The sequence below is a fragment of the Mauremys mutica genome, chromosome 21 (assembly GCF_020497125.1).
Source record: "Mauremys mutica isolate MM-2020 ecotype Southern chromosome 21, ASM2049712v1, whole genome shotgun sequence".
Lineage (NCBI taxonomy): Eukaryota > Metazoa > Chordata > Testudines > Geoemydidae > Mauremys > Mauremys mutica.
Window position 1 is genome coordinate 13,605,369 of NC_059092.1, and position 21,568 is coordinate 13,626,936.

At 46.8% G+C, this 21,568-nt stretch overlaps 1 protein-coding gene across 3 annotated transcripts in view; it reads left to right on the forward strand.

Annotated features, from left to right (window-relative positions):
* KAZN (kazrin, periplakin interacting protein) overlaps positions 1-21,568 on the forward strand; it is a 723,135-nt gene that overhangs the window by 517,097 nt on the left and 184,470 nt on the right. Inside the window, exon 1 of one of the 3 annotated variants that reach the window (XM_044996290.1) lies at positions 20,912-21,035. The exons of the other annotated variants lie outside the window; for them this stretch is intronic. Coding sequence (XP_044852225.1) covers positions 20,960-21,035 — 76 coding nt within the window. The 5' untranslated portion in view covers positions 20,912-20,959. Of the gene's footprint in view, positions 1-20,911; positions 21,036-21,568 lie in introns of those variants that run through there. 3 annotated transcript variants of the gene reach the window in all.

Below are 21,568 nucleotides of genomic sequence, written 5' to 3' on the forward strand. Positions count from 1 at the left end.
CATATCTATCACACTGAGGAGACTGAAACTTCAAGACTCCTTATAAGCAATGGAAAGGGAGGTGGCTATTTTTTGCTGTTTTTAAAATTAAATAGGCAGCTAGTATTGTTTTTAAAATTATTACGAAGAACAAGTTTAAGCTTTGTTGTAATGTGCGTTGTTTGCCTGGACTGCTCAAAACCTGAATGCTTGTGGAGGAGGAACTCTTTGAGTTGGCTTCTTAAATACCTTCCTGCTGTTTCACATCTGATACTCCTTGATGAAACCTAGGAGCCTTGTCTTATAACAGGCTTATTCAAAGTGATACAGGCTATGAAAGTGAGATCTTGGCAGAGTGTTGCCGTTTTCATAATGTAACAAAAATACTGTAATGATAAATAATAATAATAATAAACAGTGTGCAATAAGCATGTCATAAAACCAAATGTTATATTTCCAAGATCACTGCTTTTATAATTTATACTCAGGGAAAGGAGAAAATCCCTGGAAATATTCATTTTTATGAGGGGGTTCACGAGACTCGGCATTTTAGTGAAAGGGGTTCATAGGTTGTTAAAGTTGGGGAACCACTGCATTGGAGGGCAGTGGTGAGATTTTTCGCTCGCATTTCTGTGCTGCAGCGAAGCATTTTTTTTGTTTTAATTCCGTACACGCTGAAAGGTGCCATGAGCCAGGTGATTACCACACTCTGTGGAATAAAGCAGGTGTAGACTCAGGGCATGTCTACACTACAGACTTAAGTCAACCTATATTAAGTTGACTTACAGCCACAGCAGTAATTCTTGTGGTGGCTGATGTGCACCCTACCCTCCGTCCTGTCGGTGGTGTGCGTTCTCACCTGGAGCGCCTCCGCCGATTGAACTGGGGCAGTGTGGGGGACTGAGAGCCAGGGATCCCAGCTCTGTGCAGCTCCCCGCTGGGAGCCCAGTGGCCCCCGGGCTCTCGGCTCCCTAATCCCAGCAGGGAGCAGCTGCCTGGGCTTCTCACCTCCCTGTTGGAAGCTGGGGGCAACCAGGCTCTAGCTGCCCGTCTTTCTTGTCAATTTCACAGCTCCAGCATGGAGCCCTGAAATTGACAAGACAAGCAATGTAAGTAACCCAGCATCTACACAGACACTGCGTCGCCCTAACTACACTGACACACACACGCCCTACACCTCTCCTGGAGGTAGAGTTATTATGTTGGTGTAGAACGGCACTTACGTTGGCGGGACAAGGCTGTAGTGTGTACACCGACATAATTAGGTGGAAGCGTAAACTGCCTTACATCAACCTAACTGTAGTGTAGTCTAGGCCTTTGTGGATCTATTCTTGCACTGATGGGCAACGGTCTTTTTAGGAGCCTTAAATTACCTCCCTCTAGCATTAATGAGAGTAATCACACACATCTCCACCGTGCCCCCTTGCTGTAACTGATCAGCAGAACAGCACACTTTTACGTTGGGAGCAGAGCTATACAGGTCCAATCAGAAAGGCTGCAACGTATTTTGTACTCTCAGCAGCTGCAATCCAGTTCCACAGCTGTTCTAGTTACTGCAGGGAGAAATTGGAGGAGCAGCCTTTGATTACTTGAAATGTCGTAGCGGTCTTGAGAATGGCAAATGGTGCCTTGTTCATCAAAACAGCATTTCATTGCTATCCATTCTGAGAGCAGAGAAATTCATTAGTGCTTAGCTCCAGAGTGTGTTATATGCTACATAGGTAAATCTGACATGTTAATTTTCTTGCCTTGTAACACACCCTATTTTATCTTTGGGATGATTTCACTCTATTACTTCACCGCATTTTTGCCTTGGAGACAGAGTCATAATCATCAGAGAAAATACAAAAAAAAAGAAAGAGTGTATTTGAGACTTGATAATGCCGTAGGGTTGAGAAGCAGTGTAATGTCATGGTTCTGGCTGACTGAGTCTGCTGATGCTCCTTTCACTTACACTGGGGTAAATCAGGAGCAGCTCTATTTAAGTCAAGTTTAAAACTAGTGGGAGGGGAGAACCGAACCCTAGGGTTCCTGGGTTCCATATGCCAATTCTGCTACTGAGTCTGTCATGTGACCTTAAGGAAAGTAACCGTACCGCTCAGTTTCTCCTCAGTAAAATGAGACTAATAGTACTTCCTAGAGCCAGTTGGGAATTTTCTACTGGAATGTTTTTATATAGGAAAATGCCAATTCCCGCCCCCATCCCCGAAAAGATGTTAATTTTGACCACAGTTCATTTTGAAAGAAAAATTGAAAAAAAGGGTTTTGATTTTCCATTCTTAATTCACTGGTGATTGTTCCTGCATTAATAAAGAAACATGAACTTTTCAACCCACTCCCATTTTTTTGCAACTTGATCTGATTATTACAATCGTTTGTTCCGCAATAGCCCCTTCCAGCTCAAGATCTTAAAGTACTTTACATGCAAGCTATGAAGCTTCTGCAGTAGGTACTGTATTGTCATACTGAGATGGAAGGACATGGAGGTGAAATGATTTGCCCAAGGTCACACAGGGAGTCAGTGGCAGAGCTGGGAATAGAAACCAGGAGCCTTGAGCCAAGATTTTAAAAAACAATTAATGATTTTGGCTGCTTTCATTTTTGGGTGGCCAGCTGGAAACACCTTATGAGTCAGAGTCAGGAGCTGGGGGGTCTATCCCCAGCTCTGCTTCTGGCCTGCTCTGTGACCTGGGGCAAGTCACTTCCCCTCTCAGTGCTGCTGTTTCCTTTCCCACCCTTTGTTGGTCTTGCCTATTTAGATTGTAAGCTCTCTGGGGCAGGGGCTGCTGCTGCTTATGCGTTTGTACAGTGCATAGAACAGAGGGTCCTTGACCTCACTTGGTTCCTCTAGGCACTACTGTAGTTCAAATAATTAATAATAATCATCGAATGCACATCCCTGTAACCCCTAGATGTGGTCCTTCCAGAACAGGATTGAAGCCTATTAGCGGAACAGCCTTGCACTTCTGCTGCTCATTTCCTGTGGATAAACAGATGTTCTCGCTCTCCAGGGTTTTCCAACTGGCGCCTCTTCTGGACACAACTCACGCACTGAATGCAAATAAACAACAACATGTTTGATTGGGTAGTTTTAAGCTTTTGCCCACTTCAAGGATTTTTATTTGTTTGCCAGGTAGAGTATCTGCCATCCGGGCACTGCAGGGACACTCTCTGATTGAGCTGGAAAGATTAGACAGAGATAACGACGAGCTGGATTTCTCTGAGCAGGGGGCGTAGCTAATGAATTAGCAAGGGTTTCCTTCTTCACAGACACCAACAAATGCTTTGGTAAACAGCTGAGTAGTAGGGGCCTTATTTTCTCCTCCTGGTCCAGGGAGGAGGGACCCAAACCAAACCCGGTCAAACAGACCGTGGAGCCAGACCCCACAGACTTTGCATGTTTTGGCCTGCGTCACTACTGCAAAATGTTATTGCAACCTGTAGAACGGGCGGCTGCCCGCTGGGCCGAGGCGTGGCGGACAGCGGCTGCAGCAGCCTTGGTGCAGGGTGCAGAGGCAGGACTAGGTCAGGGAAGAGGCGTGAATGGCAGCTGTCAGGAACTAGGAGGCGGCAGCTCAGTGAAAAGGGAGGCCGGAGTGGGAGGACTCAGGCCGGGCCGGTGATGCCGTGGAGCAGATGAACAGCTGCGGTTGCAGCAGGTGAAGGTGTGAGTCATGCTTATGACATAACCCTTTTATTCCATGAGCATTTGAATGCACCTTTGTCTGTTCTGGCCCCTCCTCCCTGCCCCGCCGGGACGCCAGGTTCCCCTGGGCAATGAGCTCACTGTGGCTGGCCTGCCTGCTATTCGTTTGACTGCCTTCCATTCCGTTTAGTTTGTTCCTTTGGTTCATTTCACTTGCCTGGGGAATGAAAACAACACAAATAAAAGGAGGTTCTGCTAGTGAGAGGAAGCGGGGGTGGGATGTTGGAGCAGCTGGATCCCGACCCAGACCCAGCCGCACCAGGTTCTGACTCGCCCGGTTACCGTGCATTAGTTTTAGCGGTGCTGGTGTCAGGGGCTGTTCCCATCAAGTGTCACTGAGTCAGGTGCTCCTCCAAACTGTATCGAGTGTAGGGACCCGATTCTGTGAAGTGCTCCACACCAGCCATGCCATTGACGTCAATGCAGTGGAGGGTGCTAAGCATCTCAAAGGAAAGGCCTCTGTCTCTTGTAGCATTGGCTTCCACCTATAACAACTGCTGTCTGCAAACTGCTGAGTGTCCTCCTCACCTGTTGACATCAGCGTCCAGCACCTTCACAGAATCAGGCTCGTATTTGAGAGGCTTTCATATCAGGACTAAACCCAAATGTGAATTTCACCGGGGGGGGGATTGTGTATTTTTCTACAGTGGACACAATCAGAACCACATAACCCTTTTACCAAACGTGTGTGTGTGTGTGTATGTGTGTGAGTGTGTGTGTGTGTGAGAGAGAGAGAGAGAGAGAGAAGCACATTGCTTACCTAGGCTGGCCTCAAGTACACATGGACCATAGCAGGCTGTGGGGTTTGTTCCGTAAGTTCAGGGCCAGTTTTCCAAAGGGCCCAGCTCCCCTGAATAACAAAGACACAGAACAATTTTGAAAATTGAGCCCTGACTCTTGATAGTGAGGGTCCCTTTAAGAAAAAGAACAGACTCATCAAATAACTGAAATCCATTTCCCTGTGTTGTTCACCTTCCCCCTCGATCCCTTCCTCCTGAAAACAAATCTAGGTATCTCATGATTTCATAATCGTGAGCTGTCATTTTGGGATGCCGCCGGCAATTTCCCTGCTTCTCCCTGCTGCTTTCACGGCTGACACTCAGTCCTGCCTCTACCCCAGGCTGATGTCCTCCTTTCCCCATGGGACGACCTTTCTTTCACTGCTATGCTGCTTAGTCACATTTTTGTGTCGAGAACAAACCCGAGCCCTTGTTTTTGTAAAGCGTCCAACCTCTGAGTGACAAGAGCAGGTTGTAAACTCGTGGAAAATGCCACGTTTTGGTCATTTGCAAAACTATTTCTGTGGGCTGGCGGCAAAGAATGTGAGTCCTAAACGGGCTTGTGTTGTTCGCTGAACAAACCAAACTGTACCGAATGTAGGGACCCAATTCTGTGTCGTGCTCAGCGCCAGCCACGCCATTGAAGTCAATGCAGTGGAGGGCGCTAAGCATCTCAGAGGAAGGGTCACTGCGCCTCCCGGGATTGGGTTCTACCTGAAACAAGCACTGTCTGCCAAATGCTGAGCGCCCTCCTCTCCCGTTGAAGTGAAGGCTCAGTGCTTCACAGAACCAGGCCCACATTTATCAGTGTTTCCAGAAGATAATGAGGTTAATAGCAGGCGGGTTCTTTTCAGTCGGCTTTATTAGAGATGGGCCCAAGCTAGAGCATAAATTCGGATCCCTTTTGAATGTTTGGTGGTGGGATTTAGATTTAACCCTCGGATCTGTTCCTTCGTGTGCAAAGTAAACAGCACAGGTGGCAAAAAGCCAAAAAGGAGTTTCAGAAATGCTTGGCTCATTAGTATGAATGATTTGTATTCCGGTAGCATAGTTTGATAGCTTCATGGAGTTTAAAGGCCTGAAGGGACCATTAGATCATTTAGTCTGGCCTCCTGAATAGTACAGGCCACTAAGTTTCACCCAAATTCCCTGTGTGGAGCCCAATGACTTAAACCAGTGATACTCAGACTGAGTCTCTGAGCTGCTCTTTAATGGGTTTCCTTCGGCTCCTTGCACACGCAATATTAAAACCCTCCGTGATTTAATTATTAATCAATCTACGTTATTAACCAGTCAGGAGGCTTCTACTATGTTATTAACCAATTGTAGTTGATAAAGGAATAATACTTGGTCAATTATTTTGCTGTGAGAATATCTATAAAAATATACATCAACTAAGTATTTCCCATCATACTGTTTACATTGCACTCTATAGTACTATAGTAAATGAGACCGTGAATTCACACAACTGTGGCTCCTTTGAGTAACGTTGGTCCTAATTTGGCTCCTGAACCACTGACATCTGAGTATCACTGACTGAAACTAAAGTATTTTAGTCCTCTGCATCCAGAGGCCCAACGGCCCCCTTGTCCTAGTTCCTGTACAAACACACAGTCAGACAGTCCTGGCCCCGAGGAGTTTACAGTCTAACTAGACAAGGCAGACAAGGGATGGATGGGAGCAACAGAGTCACAATGGCTGCATGTACACTTGGCTGCGTGTAGAGTACAGGCACTGCACGTGGAGCTACATGCTGCAGGGAAAGGCTCTGGCCCCAGGGAAAGGCTCCAGCACTGGGATGTCATGCTGCTAAAAATAGTAGTGTACATATGGGAGGCACTGTTTGGATGTGTAGCAAGCTGTGTGAGGTATATATGCTGTGGGGTTCAGGCCTGTAGGGCTCTCTACTCTGCTAAACTATGCCTCACCACCGACATTGTTATTTATACCTGTGCTAGCTGAGTGTCTGTATTCCACATTCTGCTGTAAGTGTGTAGACATTCCTAAAGAGGTGACAAGTATCAGCCGTGTTAGTCTGGATCTGTAAAAGCAGCAAAGCTCATGCTGCAAAACATCTGTTAGTCTATAAGGTGCCACAGGATTCTTTGCTGCTAAAGAGGTGAAGTGACTTGCACAAGGTCACACGGTACATCAGTGGCAGAACCAGGTCTTCTGCTCCTAGTCCAGTGCCATATCCACTAGCTCACGCTGCCTCTCTGTCAATCCAAAATATTATTGCATTATTAATATTGGTAAGGGTTTTTTAATATCATTTTTTCTTGTCATTGTCCCTTTTAGCAGAGTTAAGGGATAACAAAGGAATCTGTGTCCCTGCTCTTTAAAGTTACCTGTTCAAACATAAAGATCATGTTGTTTTTAAATGTCATTGCTGCTCTTGATCCAACCTAGGGATAATACCATTTCTTTCACATCTTGTTGGCCTTGCGGCGGTGCTGGTCTTTCAGAAGAGGAAGAAATGCTCTGTAGTAAAAGTCAAGTCAAATTATGTTACTCACCGAGTTCCAGTAAAGCAGAGCAGGGGGCCAGGGAAAACAAATGATTTGCTATTAAGAGGCCATGTGATTTTTATAGCCTGATTGATGGATATTTCATTGGCCAGAAATCATTTTGATCAGTTTCTGCAAAGACCACCTGCACTGTTCTCAGGGTGAAACTCACCCCAACTAGCTCGAGGTCTACACACCACTTCGGTCATCAAGACGGGGTTTAAGTGTGATGCAAGTGGTGCAGACACATAACGCTGGCTGTGCTATGCACCAGGGGTTGGGTTCTACCTCCTTGCCATGCTTTTTCTGTGCAAAACCTCTTCCTCTTAGCAGGGTGGGATGGGTAATGCAGTCAGTCTTTTGTCCTGTTACCCAAGTGTTTGCGTCCCCTCTTGGTGTGTCCGTGGAGCTGCCCAGATCTGGCCTTGGGTAGAAACTGTCCATTAGCCCAGCAAATCAGGTTTTTTCAAGGGTAGGCGGAAGGCATACAGCACATAGAGGGAAAAGGCACTAAACGATCCCAAAGCACTTCATGGACTACACACATACAGCACCATGGAAATGCAGCTGCTTCCAGATTGTTTGACAGGGCACAGCAACAGGACACGCAAGGTAGGCCAGGAAGTGAAGAGAAATACAGTAGTGCAGTCTGAGCAGGCTGGCTGTAATTACGTACCGAGCATCCATGAATCCCTTTCTTGCCCTCCCTCCTGGAATGCCCACAGGCATTAATGGGAATTGAATAGGCCCACGGAGAGGAGAATCCGCCCCAGTGTGTTTTTCTTTGATGCTGCGGCTCCTGTTGCTGTATTGTAGCGCTGGGAATCCAGTCTCCTAGCTGACACCGCGGAGTCCTGTGTCACTGCAGTTCTGCAGCTTTGAAAGCCCACAGGAACTCCATGTTACTCCGCTGATTTCTTTTCCTGCTACCCGTAACGTGCATCATTGACTTCTCTAGTCCTTCCTCAGGCAAAAATGCCCATTGTGCAGTGGGAGTCTTGACTGAATAAGGAACTGAAAATTAGGCCCAATGAGGACTGTTTCCGTGTTGCTGTTCAATGCAGGAAATCAGATTGCTGCCTGAGTCACTGCATGTTGTTCTGATCATGGGTTGTTGCGTCCTGACTTTGAAGCATGCGGTAGTCCTGGGGAATGCGTTCATGAGGGGTCCACTTGTTGGGTGGCGTAACTCCATTGCAATTAGTAGTTATACCAACAGAGAACTTGGCCCGTGAGCTGTTGTACCCTGAGCTAGGGCGCCGCCTCTACTCGCTGGGTGTAAATTCTGCTCTGTTAACCTGTGTAACTCTGGCGTGACTTCCCGGCCTCCATACACAAGGGGGATGGAGCGGAGCATTTGCTTGGTGATGCTGCTCTGATAAGCACTTCAGAACACAGAGAATTCCTCGCTCACACCGTTGTCCGTCTGAATGTCATTAGAGTTACTCCAGATTCGCACTGATGTAACGGGGAACAGTTGAGCTATTTGAACTGTGATCTCTAATGCACTCGTTACCGTAGAACCTAGGTGTCATTTCCATAATGGAGATTCACCACCACCAGTCAGCCACTCCACCCCTCTCCTAACCCTTGGGGGCCGCTTTTCAGGAGAACTCTGCTGGGACCATTACCTGTCCCTTTACAAAGAGAGGAGTTTTGCATCATGCTCTAAAGGTGGCCATACCTGAGCTAGATACTGCTCTGTACTTTTTAACTTGTCTTTATCTGATTAACCCTTTGTGCATCTTGAATACGAAGCCTCTAACTTTCAGGGGACAGAGCTCTGAGACCACTCATGCTTCTGTTTTGGGTACCCGCACTGAAAGAGACACCAAAGATCTTGTTCTGGATGTCACTGGATTTTAGAGTCAGCAGGCAACTGCCCCCAAGAGGAAACCGCATCACGTTCCCTGCCATAGGGCGAATGGCCAACTGCTGTCCTCGCGTCCTAAGAGCTGCAGATTGGAAGATCCCACTGGGCTATCAGGGCCAGTGAGGGAGGATGGAGAGACAGAACACGTCATCCTCCTCCTCCTAAGCACAGGCTGGGTTCAGAAACAGAGGTGGCGATGAGGTGGTTGTGCCTGACCTAGAGGAATGAAAGGCTCTACTGCTTTCCCCAGCCAGCATGAAGCAGGAGGGAAGGGAATTAAAACAAGCATGTTATAGATGAATACATGTCCTGGATTCTGACTAGCAACCTTCACCGCTGTCGGTGCACTGTCACAGTATAAATTCAGGGTCGCTTGTCAAGCGTCTCTCTGTTGCTGGATAAGCAGCATTGGTGCCGCCGGGGCAGCTGTGCTGGGCTCCTGAGCTTCTGCTGACCAAGCTTTGCCCCCAGCATGTCATGCAGGCATTCTGGACCCATGGTCAGTCTGCTGCAAATTCATCCTAGCCTTGGATTTGAAGACTCTGCCATGAGTCACTGGACAGATCATTGATTTGTAACAGCTTTCTAGACTTGGGCCTCTGTCACAAAATACTAGTAACCTCCATACAGGTAACATACCACAACATACTGGATTTGCTGGAAGTAAATCAATTGACACAGGTGCACTTGGTTAGCTGAACCGTCTCTTGGTATTTGTTTGTACAATGCCTCGCACAGCAGTGCCCAGATCTCGGATGAGGACTCTTAAGAGCTACCATAATACAAATCTTACACTGAATTTAGCCTTTCCTTCTCCTCAGACACAGGGTCCTATTCTCTTCGTCTTTATAATAAGATTCCAGGAATGTTACACTCTGTGTATGAAGTTTCTTTCTTTCTTTTTCTTTTCTTTCTTTCAACACATGGCTTCACACACAGACATTTTTGGAATCTTATTTTGTGTGTGTGTGTGTGTGTGTGTGTGTAGAGAGAAAGAGATGAGTGTGTCTGTATTACACACACGCTTTCCCTTTCCTTTTAAAATATTGATCAGATTTTTTTTAAAAGTTATTTTTCCCATTAAAAACTTTATTTAAAACCCCTCTACTTTTTTGTTTTGTTTTGTTTGAATGAGCTATTTAGAATGAACTAACAGGACAAGGAAGGGGAAGAATATTGAGAAAATAAGGACTTTAAAAATAATAATTGGTCCCTTAGAGAGCAGACACCATTCTAGGTTTATGGTGCAAGAAACCTAGTGAATTTAAGACCAGGTTAATTTGCTCTGCTTCTCACGAAAGGGACTGTAGGGTTATATAGATACCTACACAGGAGCCTTCTACCTCTTTGCCCATAGGGCACCTTTAGGAGGCAGTTGTGAGGAAAATGCAAATGGCAAAGTATAAATCCAATTTGAAATTTAATGGTAATTTATTTCATCAGCAGACTTCTCAGCTCCCAGGACACTGACGATTTTCTCTCCCGTTTTCAAGTGGAAGTCAGTGCTCGAGCTTTTGATTACCTGTCTTGGTTTGATAGCGGCCGTTAGTGCTGGGTGAAGCTCCACCATTTTGTATGGGCCATTTTATGGTTGCATTTTACATGAGTTGGCATGTTCTGGGCTAGATCCTTAGTGTAAACGGTTATAATTTATTATTGGAATTACAGTACCATTGTGCTGGGTGCTGTACAAAAACATGTAATGAAAGACACAGAGCTGACAGTCTAAACAGGAGAGCTAGACAAGCGGTGGGAGATAGGGAGGATTCGTTTCACCCATTTTACAGAGAGGGATCGGAGGCACAGAGAGGTGAAATGACTGGCCCAAGGTCACACGGAGAACTTGTGGTGTTGCCAGGAATCAAATCCAGATCTTCTGAGTCTCAGCCACAAGGCCCTTCTTCTTCTCCTTGACTATGGTGGAGCTACCACTTTCTGCTAGATGAGTTTCTAGCCCTCTGGCTTCACCTCTTTCTCCTTCACACTTTCTCCGCTGACTTTAGCTTTGAGCTTCATGTTGGAATGAACCCAAAAATATCAAAGTGAAATTCAGCCGAAACTGCCAAACGTTGCCTGGTTTTGGGTGGAAATCATTTTACCTCAAGCTACAAATTAGCCCAGGCTTGCATGAAACTTGGCCAGGTTCACTCTGAGGCTTGCAACCTTTCCACGAACCTGGCCTTGAATCCTGTTCCCTAGAAGCCCTGATCGTGCTTCAGGTAACCGTTCCCTGACCACCCATCCCCAGCACAGCATCTGGATCGTGTCTTCTGATCACTGAACCTGTTACACCCTGCCTGTCAAAGTAAAACTTGCCAAGGCATAATACCAGCAGGTGGGCAAGACACATTTCTAGAGTCATTGCCTAATTTTTAAGGCTAGGCCTGCATTTCTGCTATTTGAGGCTCTGCTTTGCAAGACAAATTTCATGGCATGCATATGCTATTTGGGCTGCATAACATTGGTTTACAACTGCTCCATCTTCCTGTGACCTTCTCTCAGGCTTCCCAGACATCTGAATGCTCCTTCAGCTCTCTGGACCTGTGTACCCAGTTCTTAAGGCAATCTCACTTAGAGCTGGACGCTGGGGGTTGCTGATGCTCAGCACATCACAGGATTGGACCCTTTAAAGATCACATGCGGCTGGGTTGGGTTTTCTTAACCATGAAGTATAAACTGCATTGGCCTCTTTCCCACCATCCAATCCGAAGCTGTAGTGAAATCCCTTCAAAGCCTGAAGCTTGTTAGGACCCATCTGTTCTTCACATGGTGTCTCAGGAGATGGCTCTGTTCATCTTTGTGAACTGCTGGTTAGATCAGCAGCAAGCAGAAGAGCATCATCTTGTCACCATGACAACTTCTGCATCTCCTTATCTAGCAGGAATCCCTGGTAACCAGCTAATGGAGGATTTTTTTCACCCTAAAAGAGAGAGGAAAAAGACCCTGACCCAAAAGACTCTGAATGGAAATGTATCCAGATGATGGATCACAGGGTCACAGTCACAAATTAAAACCCAGGCGTACCAAATAAAAACCCTAACAAGCTTCTTGCATCCATAGTAATTTAATTAGCCAATACCTTCTCCCTATACACTTTCCCATGAGACTTTTAATCAGTTAACCAGTTAAGAACTGGCAAGCAAATTTGTACAGGTGGTATCATTAAATAAAAAGCTGACCACCTCGTCAGCCCCTGCTATCTATATCTATATAGATAGACACAGTACAAGGGAGCATAGTGGTATTGGTTCTGCAGATGTGACTAATGCTAGTTGGCTAACAAAAGCCCACAATTAGTCAGTGCCACAAACATACAAGCCCAGACCTTCCTTCAGTCTTAGCCATGTGACTTTTTTTTTCCCCCTGGGAGGAGCCTAGCACCTTTGATTTAGGTTGCAAAGAATCTGTTCTTGGGCAGGTTCATAGCTATGTAATTGTAATGGCACAAGTATTGCTGCGGAAGCAGAACCACCCCTGGATTTGATTGTAACGCAACAGGCAGCGATGGGAGAAGGGCACAGCACATTGTTATTCACATCTCAGTGTGACGTTAATAACATTGGTCCTCCTCTCTGTCAGGGACAACTGGGACAGTTGGGACAACAGTAACTGGAGTTTCAAGTGCATGGTAAAGACTTAGGTGAGGACTGGCAACAGCGTAATTCCTTATACCAGGTTTCAGAGTGTTAGTCTGTAACAGCAAAAATAATGAGGAGTCCTTGCGGCACCTTAGAGACTAACAAATTTATTTGGGCATAAGCTTTCGTGTGCTAAGACCCACTTCATCAGATGCATGGAGTGGAAAATACAGTAGGAAGATATATATACATAGTACATGAAAAGATGGGAGTTGCCTCACCAATTCTAATGAGACAATTCAATTAAAGTGGACTATTATCAACAGGAGGAAAAATCACTTTTGTAATGGTAATCAGGGTGGGCCATTTCAAACAGTTGACAAGAAGATGTGAGTAACAGTAGGGGGAAAATTAGCATGGGGAAATTAGTTTTTAGTTCTTGTAGTGACCCGTCCACTCCCAGTCTTCATTCAGGCCTAATTTGATGGTGTCCAATTTGCAAATTAATTCCAGTTCTGTAGTTTCTTGTTGGAGTCTGTTTTTGAAGTTTTTTTGTTGAAGAATTGCCACTTTTAAGTCTGTTATTGAATGTCCAGGGAGGTTGAAGTGTTCTCTGACTGGTTTTTGAATGTTATAATTCTTCATGTCTGATTTGTGTCCATTTATTCTTTGCATAGAAAAAAATGGTCCGGTCTCTACGCAAAATAATATATGTATATGAATATACGTGTTTTATTGTGGTGTTCTGAACAGCTTTCAGCAGGCAACATATCAGAACCCTGTTATAGGGAGCTAAGCACCACTACCTCTTATAGAAAACACTGGCGAATGGCATGCATTAGCTCTGAGATGGCTTATCCTCTTTTGCTGGATCTGATCCCATAAGGTTTTGGGGTTTTTTCTTCCACCACTATCTTAAAGTCAAGACAAGTCCTGTGTGGCTCACCAACACCATGGACCAGGTTCTGATCTCCATTATGGTGGTGCAAATCCATAGAAGTGAGTGGTGTTATCAGTGTAACCGAGCTGTCGTGTTGGTGTGGGGTTCTGTGGACTTCAGCACTCCCTGTTTAGTCTGGATTGGGTTAACTGCTGTGTGGAGGTGGGGATCTGAATTTAGCTGCTGGTGCTCCGGTGCAGATGCACTTGGCTGTTGGAAAGCCAAGGTAACCCTGCATGAAGAACTGCCTGGCGATTTCACTCTGCAGATGACGCCTTCGGACACAATGCATCACTAGAAGGGTTATGCAAACAATAGGAGATGGGAGGTAACACATTGGCAAGGGATATATACCAGGATCAAAGATTTTCTGGCTCATAACCTGCTCAGTGGTATTACTGGCAGGTAGAGATGATTTATGCAGTGAATGTCCTGCCAGCCATGCTGCCGGCAGGTGTCTTAGCAATAGCAGGTTTGCCTTGAAGGGTATGTGAGGTACCTAAGGCTAAAGGTGAGAACTCTGAGCAGCTGATCAGCACATGCATTGTGGGACCATTCTTCTCAGAAGTACAGCTCCTCTGTTCAGGTAGCATTACTCCCTACCTGGTTGATAGGAGATCAGAAACTGCATCCTGCTGTTTTCAGAGGGCAGCTGGGCTAGTTCAAATACCTGACTAACGGCTGGACTAGCTCCATTTACAGAGAGATTCGGAGGCTGTGGAACTATGTGGCAGGTCTGCGGTCTCTCTGCTTGTTTCTACTTTTCCTTTCCGTTTCAAAGCATTAACTTTTCCCGACGTACACTAGCAACTGTCCTGTAGAAATCTGAGGCAAGCGTTGTCCAGACCGTTGGCCGGCCAGTGAATCCAGGGGGGAGAGAACAGGCCTTGTCTTTTGGGATGGAGGGGACGAGGCAGAGTGTCACCCAGGACTGCTGGGGAGCAAAGAGATGGAGTATCACTGGGACTATGGGAAAAGGCAGAGCCACCAGCAAGGATTGAAGAGACAGTAGAACTTGATTAGGGACTGAAGGGGGCGGGGAGATGGAAGAGCATCAGGGACTGAGGGGAAGGGGTGATGTGGAGGATCAGTAGAGAATGAGAGGAGGGTAACTGAGGGGAAGAATCAGCATGAAATGAGTGGGAAGACGGCAGAAATGAAGCATCAGCAGGAGTAAGCGGAAGGAGCATCAAACAGAAGGGGCTAGAAACATTAGGAAAGAGAATAACCGGTGAAGGATGAACAGGATTTGAGGGAGGATGAAACACTGATTCCTCTGTTCCAGTGGATACGGAGAGAAGGGGAAAGTGAGGTATGGGGTGGCAGGGCAGGAGGGGAAGAGGAGAGAAAGAAAGCAGAGTGGAGAGAATCGGAGATTGGGGGTGAGGCCGGGAGAGGCCTAGTAGGAGAGAAGAGAAGATGGGCGCAGAGCGTCAGCGGTGACTGAGTCTGACTGGAGGAGAGGAAGGAAAGAGGCAGAGGAAAAGGTTTGCTGCCCGAGGGGTGTGATCCTTGTGTGCGCAGAATGTGGCCAGAGGGGGTACCTGCTGCAATGTCACCATCAAGGCAACCAGAAAGTGGAGGGGAGGGAAACTCAGCTGTGGAAAACACGCTGCCTTTTGCCACGGAACACCTGAAAGGGTTAAAGGCCGGACACTAGCAGTCCTTTGCTGGGGGAGCTTAGACTCATTTGGCATCAGCAACGCGAGTGATGTCAGGCATTGGCCAGTTGTGTGCCACCATGTCAGCATCCAGGCTGGCAGTGCCAAGCCAAACACCACTCACCAGCCAAGACAGCACAAGAAAGGCAGATGGTCGGAGCTGGCTCTTATTAAAATGAGAAAACAAAAACAAAATCCACTTCCAAAGAGTTTTATAAGGAAACAGAGCAACGTTGTTCAAAATTCCACAGTATTTTTCCCGGTTCGTCTTTAATCCCCGAAGTTGCAGGAGAGCAGCTGTGATGCTGGCAAAAAACATCACGTTGTAGGAAAACACTGCACATACACAGACGCTCCTGTTACTATTACAACAAAGGGTCAAGGCAGGTTTGATCCACCCCTGAGGCGCTCCCTGCGCAAGCCATCCACTGCAATTCACAAGATCATTGAGGGCCCCGTCCTGTGAGCTGTGGAAAGCCCATGGGCTTCAGTGGGCATTGATGGCACTCCAGACTAGCAGGATCATACACATAAGGCAGGGTGATGAGTACCAGCGCTGGCTGGAAAAACTTTGATGGAACCATATTCTGTCGGAATGTGCTGTTCTGGTGATATCAAAATACTTGGCGAAATCAGGCCAATTTCACCGGAACTCCCTTTTTGGGAACAAAGGGCTGGGAGCGTGCTAACTGTGTCCAAAGAGGACATTTAGATGTTAAACGGAAACATTTTATTCCATATGCATTTTGAAATGACTTTTCATTTAAAATGTTTTATTTGTTCTGTATTGTATCTGCTACTGTAATACAATTTTTTTTTTAAAGTCAAAATTGAAATGAAACGTTTAGGTTTTCTCAAAAGGTAACAGTCAGTTGACCCCAAATACACAAACAATTCTGAACTTTCCTTCATGGAGAATTTCAAAAATTTCCGTCCCATTCAGAATGAAGCCAGATTTTGAAATCTCAAAATCCTTCACGAAACAGAACTTTCATCCTCCACGCAGTTCTTCTGAGTGACCATGACCTCCCATTAGAGTAGCAGCTGTCCAGCACCTCTCAGGATCAAGCCCTTACTTGTATTCCCATGGCTGGGAATTCACTCCTCTCTGAATAACAGAATAATGTGTGCAATCTCTGCACTGCAATAGGCTTCCTGTGTGATGCTGGGCAGGTCCATTAGCCTCTGAGTGCCTCAGTTCCCCATCTGTATATTGGGTATAATAGACCTGCCCTGCTCATATGGGTGGGGTAAGGATAAATACATTACAGATCACAAGATGTTCAGAAACTATGGTGAGGGAGGCCATGGTAATACCATAGATAGATAATTAAAAACAGTAAACCAACAAAAATTAAAACATAACAGAATATGATCAAGACAACCTTTTGGACGCCTCTAAAGTAGCAATAATTTAAAAGAAGAGAAAACAAATCCTTCAAATTTTATTTCTCTTCTTATTTTAGAAAATCCATCTCGCCAGTCTAGAGCAGATTAAAATGACCAAATTCTCTCTCAGCCCCTGGGAAAAAGGATGTTTCAAATGGAAACTGCCAATTGACCTTCTCCCCTAGCTGTCGCCAGTCACCTCTTTTGCCTTCTTTCATGTCAGCATCGGGTCAGGGCGACGGGTCATTGTCTGACCCGCGTCGTAACAAGAAGAGAGCGGGGCCTCGCCTGGGAAGGCAGTAATTCCACATCCTAGATTTCAAACCATAATGTGGAGACAGGGAGAGGTTTTTTTATTTTTCTCTTTCTCTCTCCCCTCTTTCTTTATAGTCAGTAACTGGTTCGTAACTGCGGCGAGCCCGGGAAATACGGGTGGCCCCGCACGGGATTACAGCCTTATTTACAAAGAGCAAAATGAGCTCACATGCACAGCTGCTGCAAAAATGTGTGAAGTCAGCGTGCAGCACGGAGGCTTAGGAATGTTAGTCTTGAGTCGCAGGCAAGCCCCGTACATAATGGAGCCCCTGTCTGTGAGGGCTGGCTAGACAGCCTGTTTCGTGTCAGAAAGCACATGTGGCTGGTGAAGGGGTCTGAACCAAACTCTCAGATCCAAATGACTCTGGGCTTTGGAGGTCGTTGGTTCTGAATCTGAACCCTGTGGCCCAGCTCTGCTGGCTGGCTCGATGGAAATACTCCAGCTGCCGCAAAGGGACAATGCGGGATGCATCTACCAGTGTCCTAGAGCTCCTCCTGATTGTAAATTCGCAGCCGGGGAGAGAGGCCTTACAACCGACTGCAAGAAGCTTCCAGGAGGGCAGTGTGATGTATGCCTACCGTGCTCCTGTGGGGCAGAGAGGAGACAGGACTGTGAGGTGACAAATCCAAAGGTGATCTTTACCTAGCCTGCTGGATGTTGGACTGTTGCTGATGATACGCTATAGGCTGTCACAGGGAGAAAGGCTGATGCCGGCTCTGAATGACATAATCTTATCGACCAGTGCCCCTGAAGCTGGTGGAGAGTGAAACGGAGATAGTGCACTCCTAGCAGAAGAAGCAGGAATGAGATGAATATGACCCTGATTTTGGGAACTGCTCTTACTGTTTAGTTAAGAGATTTGTGATGTGCACGGCTCAGATTCTGGGGCAGATGTGACTGAGATATAGAGAGGCACGTCTGCAGGAGACTCTCGGAAGGGAGACGTCAGTGATAACCACTCCTGGTTATATGCCCCCTGTCCTGACTGTGAGAAGACGGGGATATAGAAGAAAAGATTTTGACCCCTGGTTTCATCCCACGCTAGCTTGTTGCATTCATTGCAATGGGGGAGCATGGCTTGCGGTTAAGGCACATGGGACGGGGACTCAGGAGATCTGGGTTATGTTCTTGGCATTGCTGCTCACTGTGTGACTTTGGACAAGTCGATTCACATTGCTGTGCCTCAGTTTCCCCATATACTTACTGCCATGCAGGCTGTGAGGCTTAGTTCACCATTGTTGGCAGCTTGGTGGCTGGAAGGGGCTGCAAGAGGGCAATATACTGTGGTTATTTGGGTTTCCGAGGCGATTGTGTAAGCTCCTTGGGGCTGAAACATTGGCTTCTTGTGGCGTTTCTACTCTGGACTCAGCTTGCCTTGAGGGGAGTGACCTCAGCAGTGTTCCAGTGCCCATTGGGATGGTGCAGCCAGGTTAGCTGCCTCTCGTTGCCTATGCCTAAAGCTGGCCCTGTGGGAGTGGGGAAGAATGTAAAATAAACCAGATGAGCTATTTTGTAAGAAGTCTGCATGTTGTGAGCTAGACACAAAAAGTGTCAGGTCACCTTGACTCGGCCAATCACGGACCAGCCTTGAGCAGCTAGCAGGACAATAGTGTGAAACAAGGTCATATGACCTCATCTCAGCAGCTGGAATGTGTTTGCCCGTCCAGGGTCCTAACCCATCCAATCAATCAGTGTTATGACTCCACTTTGGCCATTACAAGGCGCAGTAAAGAGACAGACCTAAATCCATGCACCCCAAGGGATGTCTGGCTTCTCCACCTGTTCGACGTGGCAGATAAATTACAAACAGGGCCTGGCTTTGAGGGCAGGAGCTGTAAAACGTCCTAAATGATAAAAACAAATCATGGCAGAAAATGTAACCACTTGTGCCTGTTCCCTTTGACCTCTTCCCAGTCATATGTGGCCTCTTCCGCCTACAACGTATTTTTACCCTCTCGTTATATTATCTAGACACCTTTCCATTTCCCTCTCTTACTCTGTTGCTGTGGTATCTGTTCCCCCTCACTCCCATGCCATCTTCTCGCTTTCTGTTGGCTCATCTCCTGCCTTCCTGCGTGGTGACTGCCTCCTGTAGCCCATCTAGGAGGTGGAATGCACCAATAGAGCCATGTACCGCTGCCAACAAAAATTGCTAATGAATTTAGTGCTGGTGAAAGGGGACAGGGTCACTGCCCTAGACGAATGCCACTTCAGGGCCAGCTCCAAGTGGCAAAGATGGGGGGGGGGAAAGCCGCGATCGGCGGCACTTCAGCAGCTGCTCTCCCGCACCGCTTCATTCTTCGGCGGCAATTCGGCAGCAAGTCCTTCCCTCTGAGAGGGACTGAGGGACCCGCCGCCGAATTCCCAGACCTGCCGCCCCCTTCCATGAGGGGCCGCCCCAAGCACCAGCTTGCTGCGCTGGGGCCTGGAGCCGGCCCTGCTCTTCACAACGGGTACAGAGCTATCAGTGGCAGGGCAAGCTTCCCCCCGACACGGCTACAGCTCGGGTGACCAGATGTCCCAATTTTACAGGGACAGTCCCGATTTTTGAGTCTTTTTCTTATATAGGCTCCTATTACCCCCCACCGCCATCCCAATTTTTCACATTTGCTGTCTGGTCACCCTAGTGTGCCAAACCTGTCCTGGAGACCCCGTTTCCAGGGGGAGTTCAGGCTCTGTGAGCCATTCCGTCCTTGACCTCCATTCTGGGATAGAGTTGCCAGTGGGAAGGGGTGGGTTTGTGTTGTGGATATTTATCCGCTAGAAACTGGTCTGGGAAAGTCTGCTATCAAACAGCCAGTAGCCGGTAACAGCTTTCAGTCGCTACCAATCTAAACTAGAGTCAAGCCAGTCACCCACAAGACTAGATAGTCCATTTTCATGAGCCTGAGTCATCCAGTGTCTCATGTACAAGACAGTGTGACGTGGCTGAAGCTAACCTCCCCGTGCCTCAGTTTCCTCACCATTGTTATTAGCAATGTAGCTGCACTGTTGGCAATAATAGGGTAGCGAAAGGGCTAGTATAGACACAGTTATTGTACAGGTAGGACCTTGGAGAATAGTGTCTAGGCAGCCTGCTGCTGCTGCTACCCTTCCGTACTATTGGTACTGCCGTAGGGAAAGGGATTGTCTTCACGGGGACACTCACGAAAATGAATCTGAATCAACTTTTAAAATGGCGTTAAACCTCTTTGTGGACACTCTTCTTCAGAAGTAAAGTGACCGTAATTTGATTTAAGTTAATTCACTTCAATTAAATTAAGGTCACTTTAATTCTGAAGAAAAGTGTTCAGTTCACACACACATAATGTGGTTTAACTAAGACACGTTCACTTCACACCCTGAGTTCATTTGGATTACTTTTACTGTGCGCCCCTATGTAGACAAGTTCTTAGGCACACAGGAGCCTCATCCTTATTGAAAGTTGACGGTAAATTGCCTAGGTCACTGTTTTGAAAACTGGAGTTAGGGGAGCCTAAGTCACTTTGGCACTTTTGATGCCTAAACACCCCAATCAGTGCAGTCTCTACCCCCAAAGAGCAGAAAGTGTCAATAGACAAGACAAGGTGTGTGTGTGGGGGGGAAACTGAGTCACAGAGAGGGGACACGACTTGCCCAATGTCTCTCAGCAGGTCAGAGGCAGAGCAGGGAATACAGCTTGTGTCACCTAGTCTAGTGACCTATCCACTAGACTATGCTGCCTGCCGAGTTATTGATCCTCCTGTGTTATTCATAAGAGCAACCTAATAGAGTTCATTAATCACACGGGAGCTGCAGAGTATATGACAGATTTTGATTATATTGACTTATTTTCTTTGAAGAACAAGTTGGAAAGGGAAGAATCCTTCTCCCCAATATAAGGCAGCTAGTGCTAAATTCTCTCCCTCCTGTTTTCTGCCAAGTGTCACGGACAAGGTCATCTACAGGACTCGGCAAAAAGTTGACCCGGTGAGTTGTGGTGACAAGAATTAGCTCAGAAATCAGGAGTTAGGGAGAGGCAGAGAGAGAGATGGTGCCCAAAGAGCTTTTAAAAGCCACGAATTCTGACCTCCCTGTTCTGTGCACCTTCAGTCTCTGCCTAGAAACCTCCCCGGGGTGGAAAACCACACCTCCCTGCCAGTGACATCATGCTAGCACAGTCAGCAACCTGCCAAGGGGTCAAATTCCAAGCCGCACAGGTAGAGCACACTGCACTTCCTGCCCTGCTGGGAAGGAGAGTGAGAGTGACAGAATGCAATCTCCAGCCATTCGCAGGGCAGCCAAAAAATCTCCCAACATGAAATCGGACAGCGAGGAGAGCAAGCCAGGTATGTCTGTCCCAGTGGAACTGCACTGCCTTAGACGTGGGTCAGGAGAGTTTGGAACAACACTTGTGTGTGCGTTTGTGAAAATTGCTGATTGACTGAGTCCTCCTTTCAGGCCCTGCCTGTTGTTTGGGTCATTACACGCCCAGTGATTTTTCCAAGCTGGTTGTTAATTGAAACAAACAGTCCTCCAGAATTCTGGTTAGTTGCTGTTCCTTCATTCCTTTGCTGTTGGGGAAAGTTCTGTGCCTGTGGGAGGAAAAGGGAAAAAAAAAAATCAGCAACCCTGTCTGTTAAACGCAAGCATGTGTGGGCTGCAGATGTTCAAAGGGAGCTGTGTGGGAAAGTTCTTGCTTTTAAAACTCGTGAATGAGTGGTGAACTCGCGGAGTGCTTCTTTTAACCATTTGAGGCTCATGAACAGAAAGGCCAGAAGCGATACCTCTTGTTTGGTCACTGCAATATTAAAAGAAAGGTGAGTGCTCAGTCTGGGAAGCTGATTCCAGGAACAGCAGCCCAGAAAACCAGTCAAATATG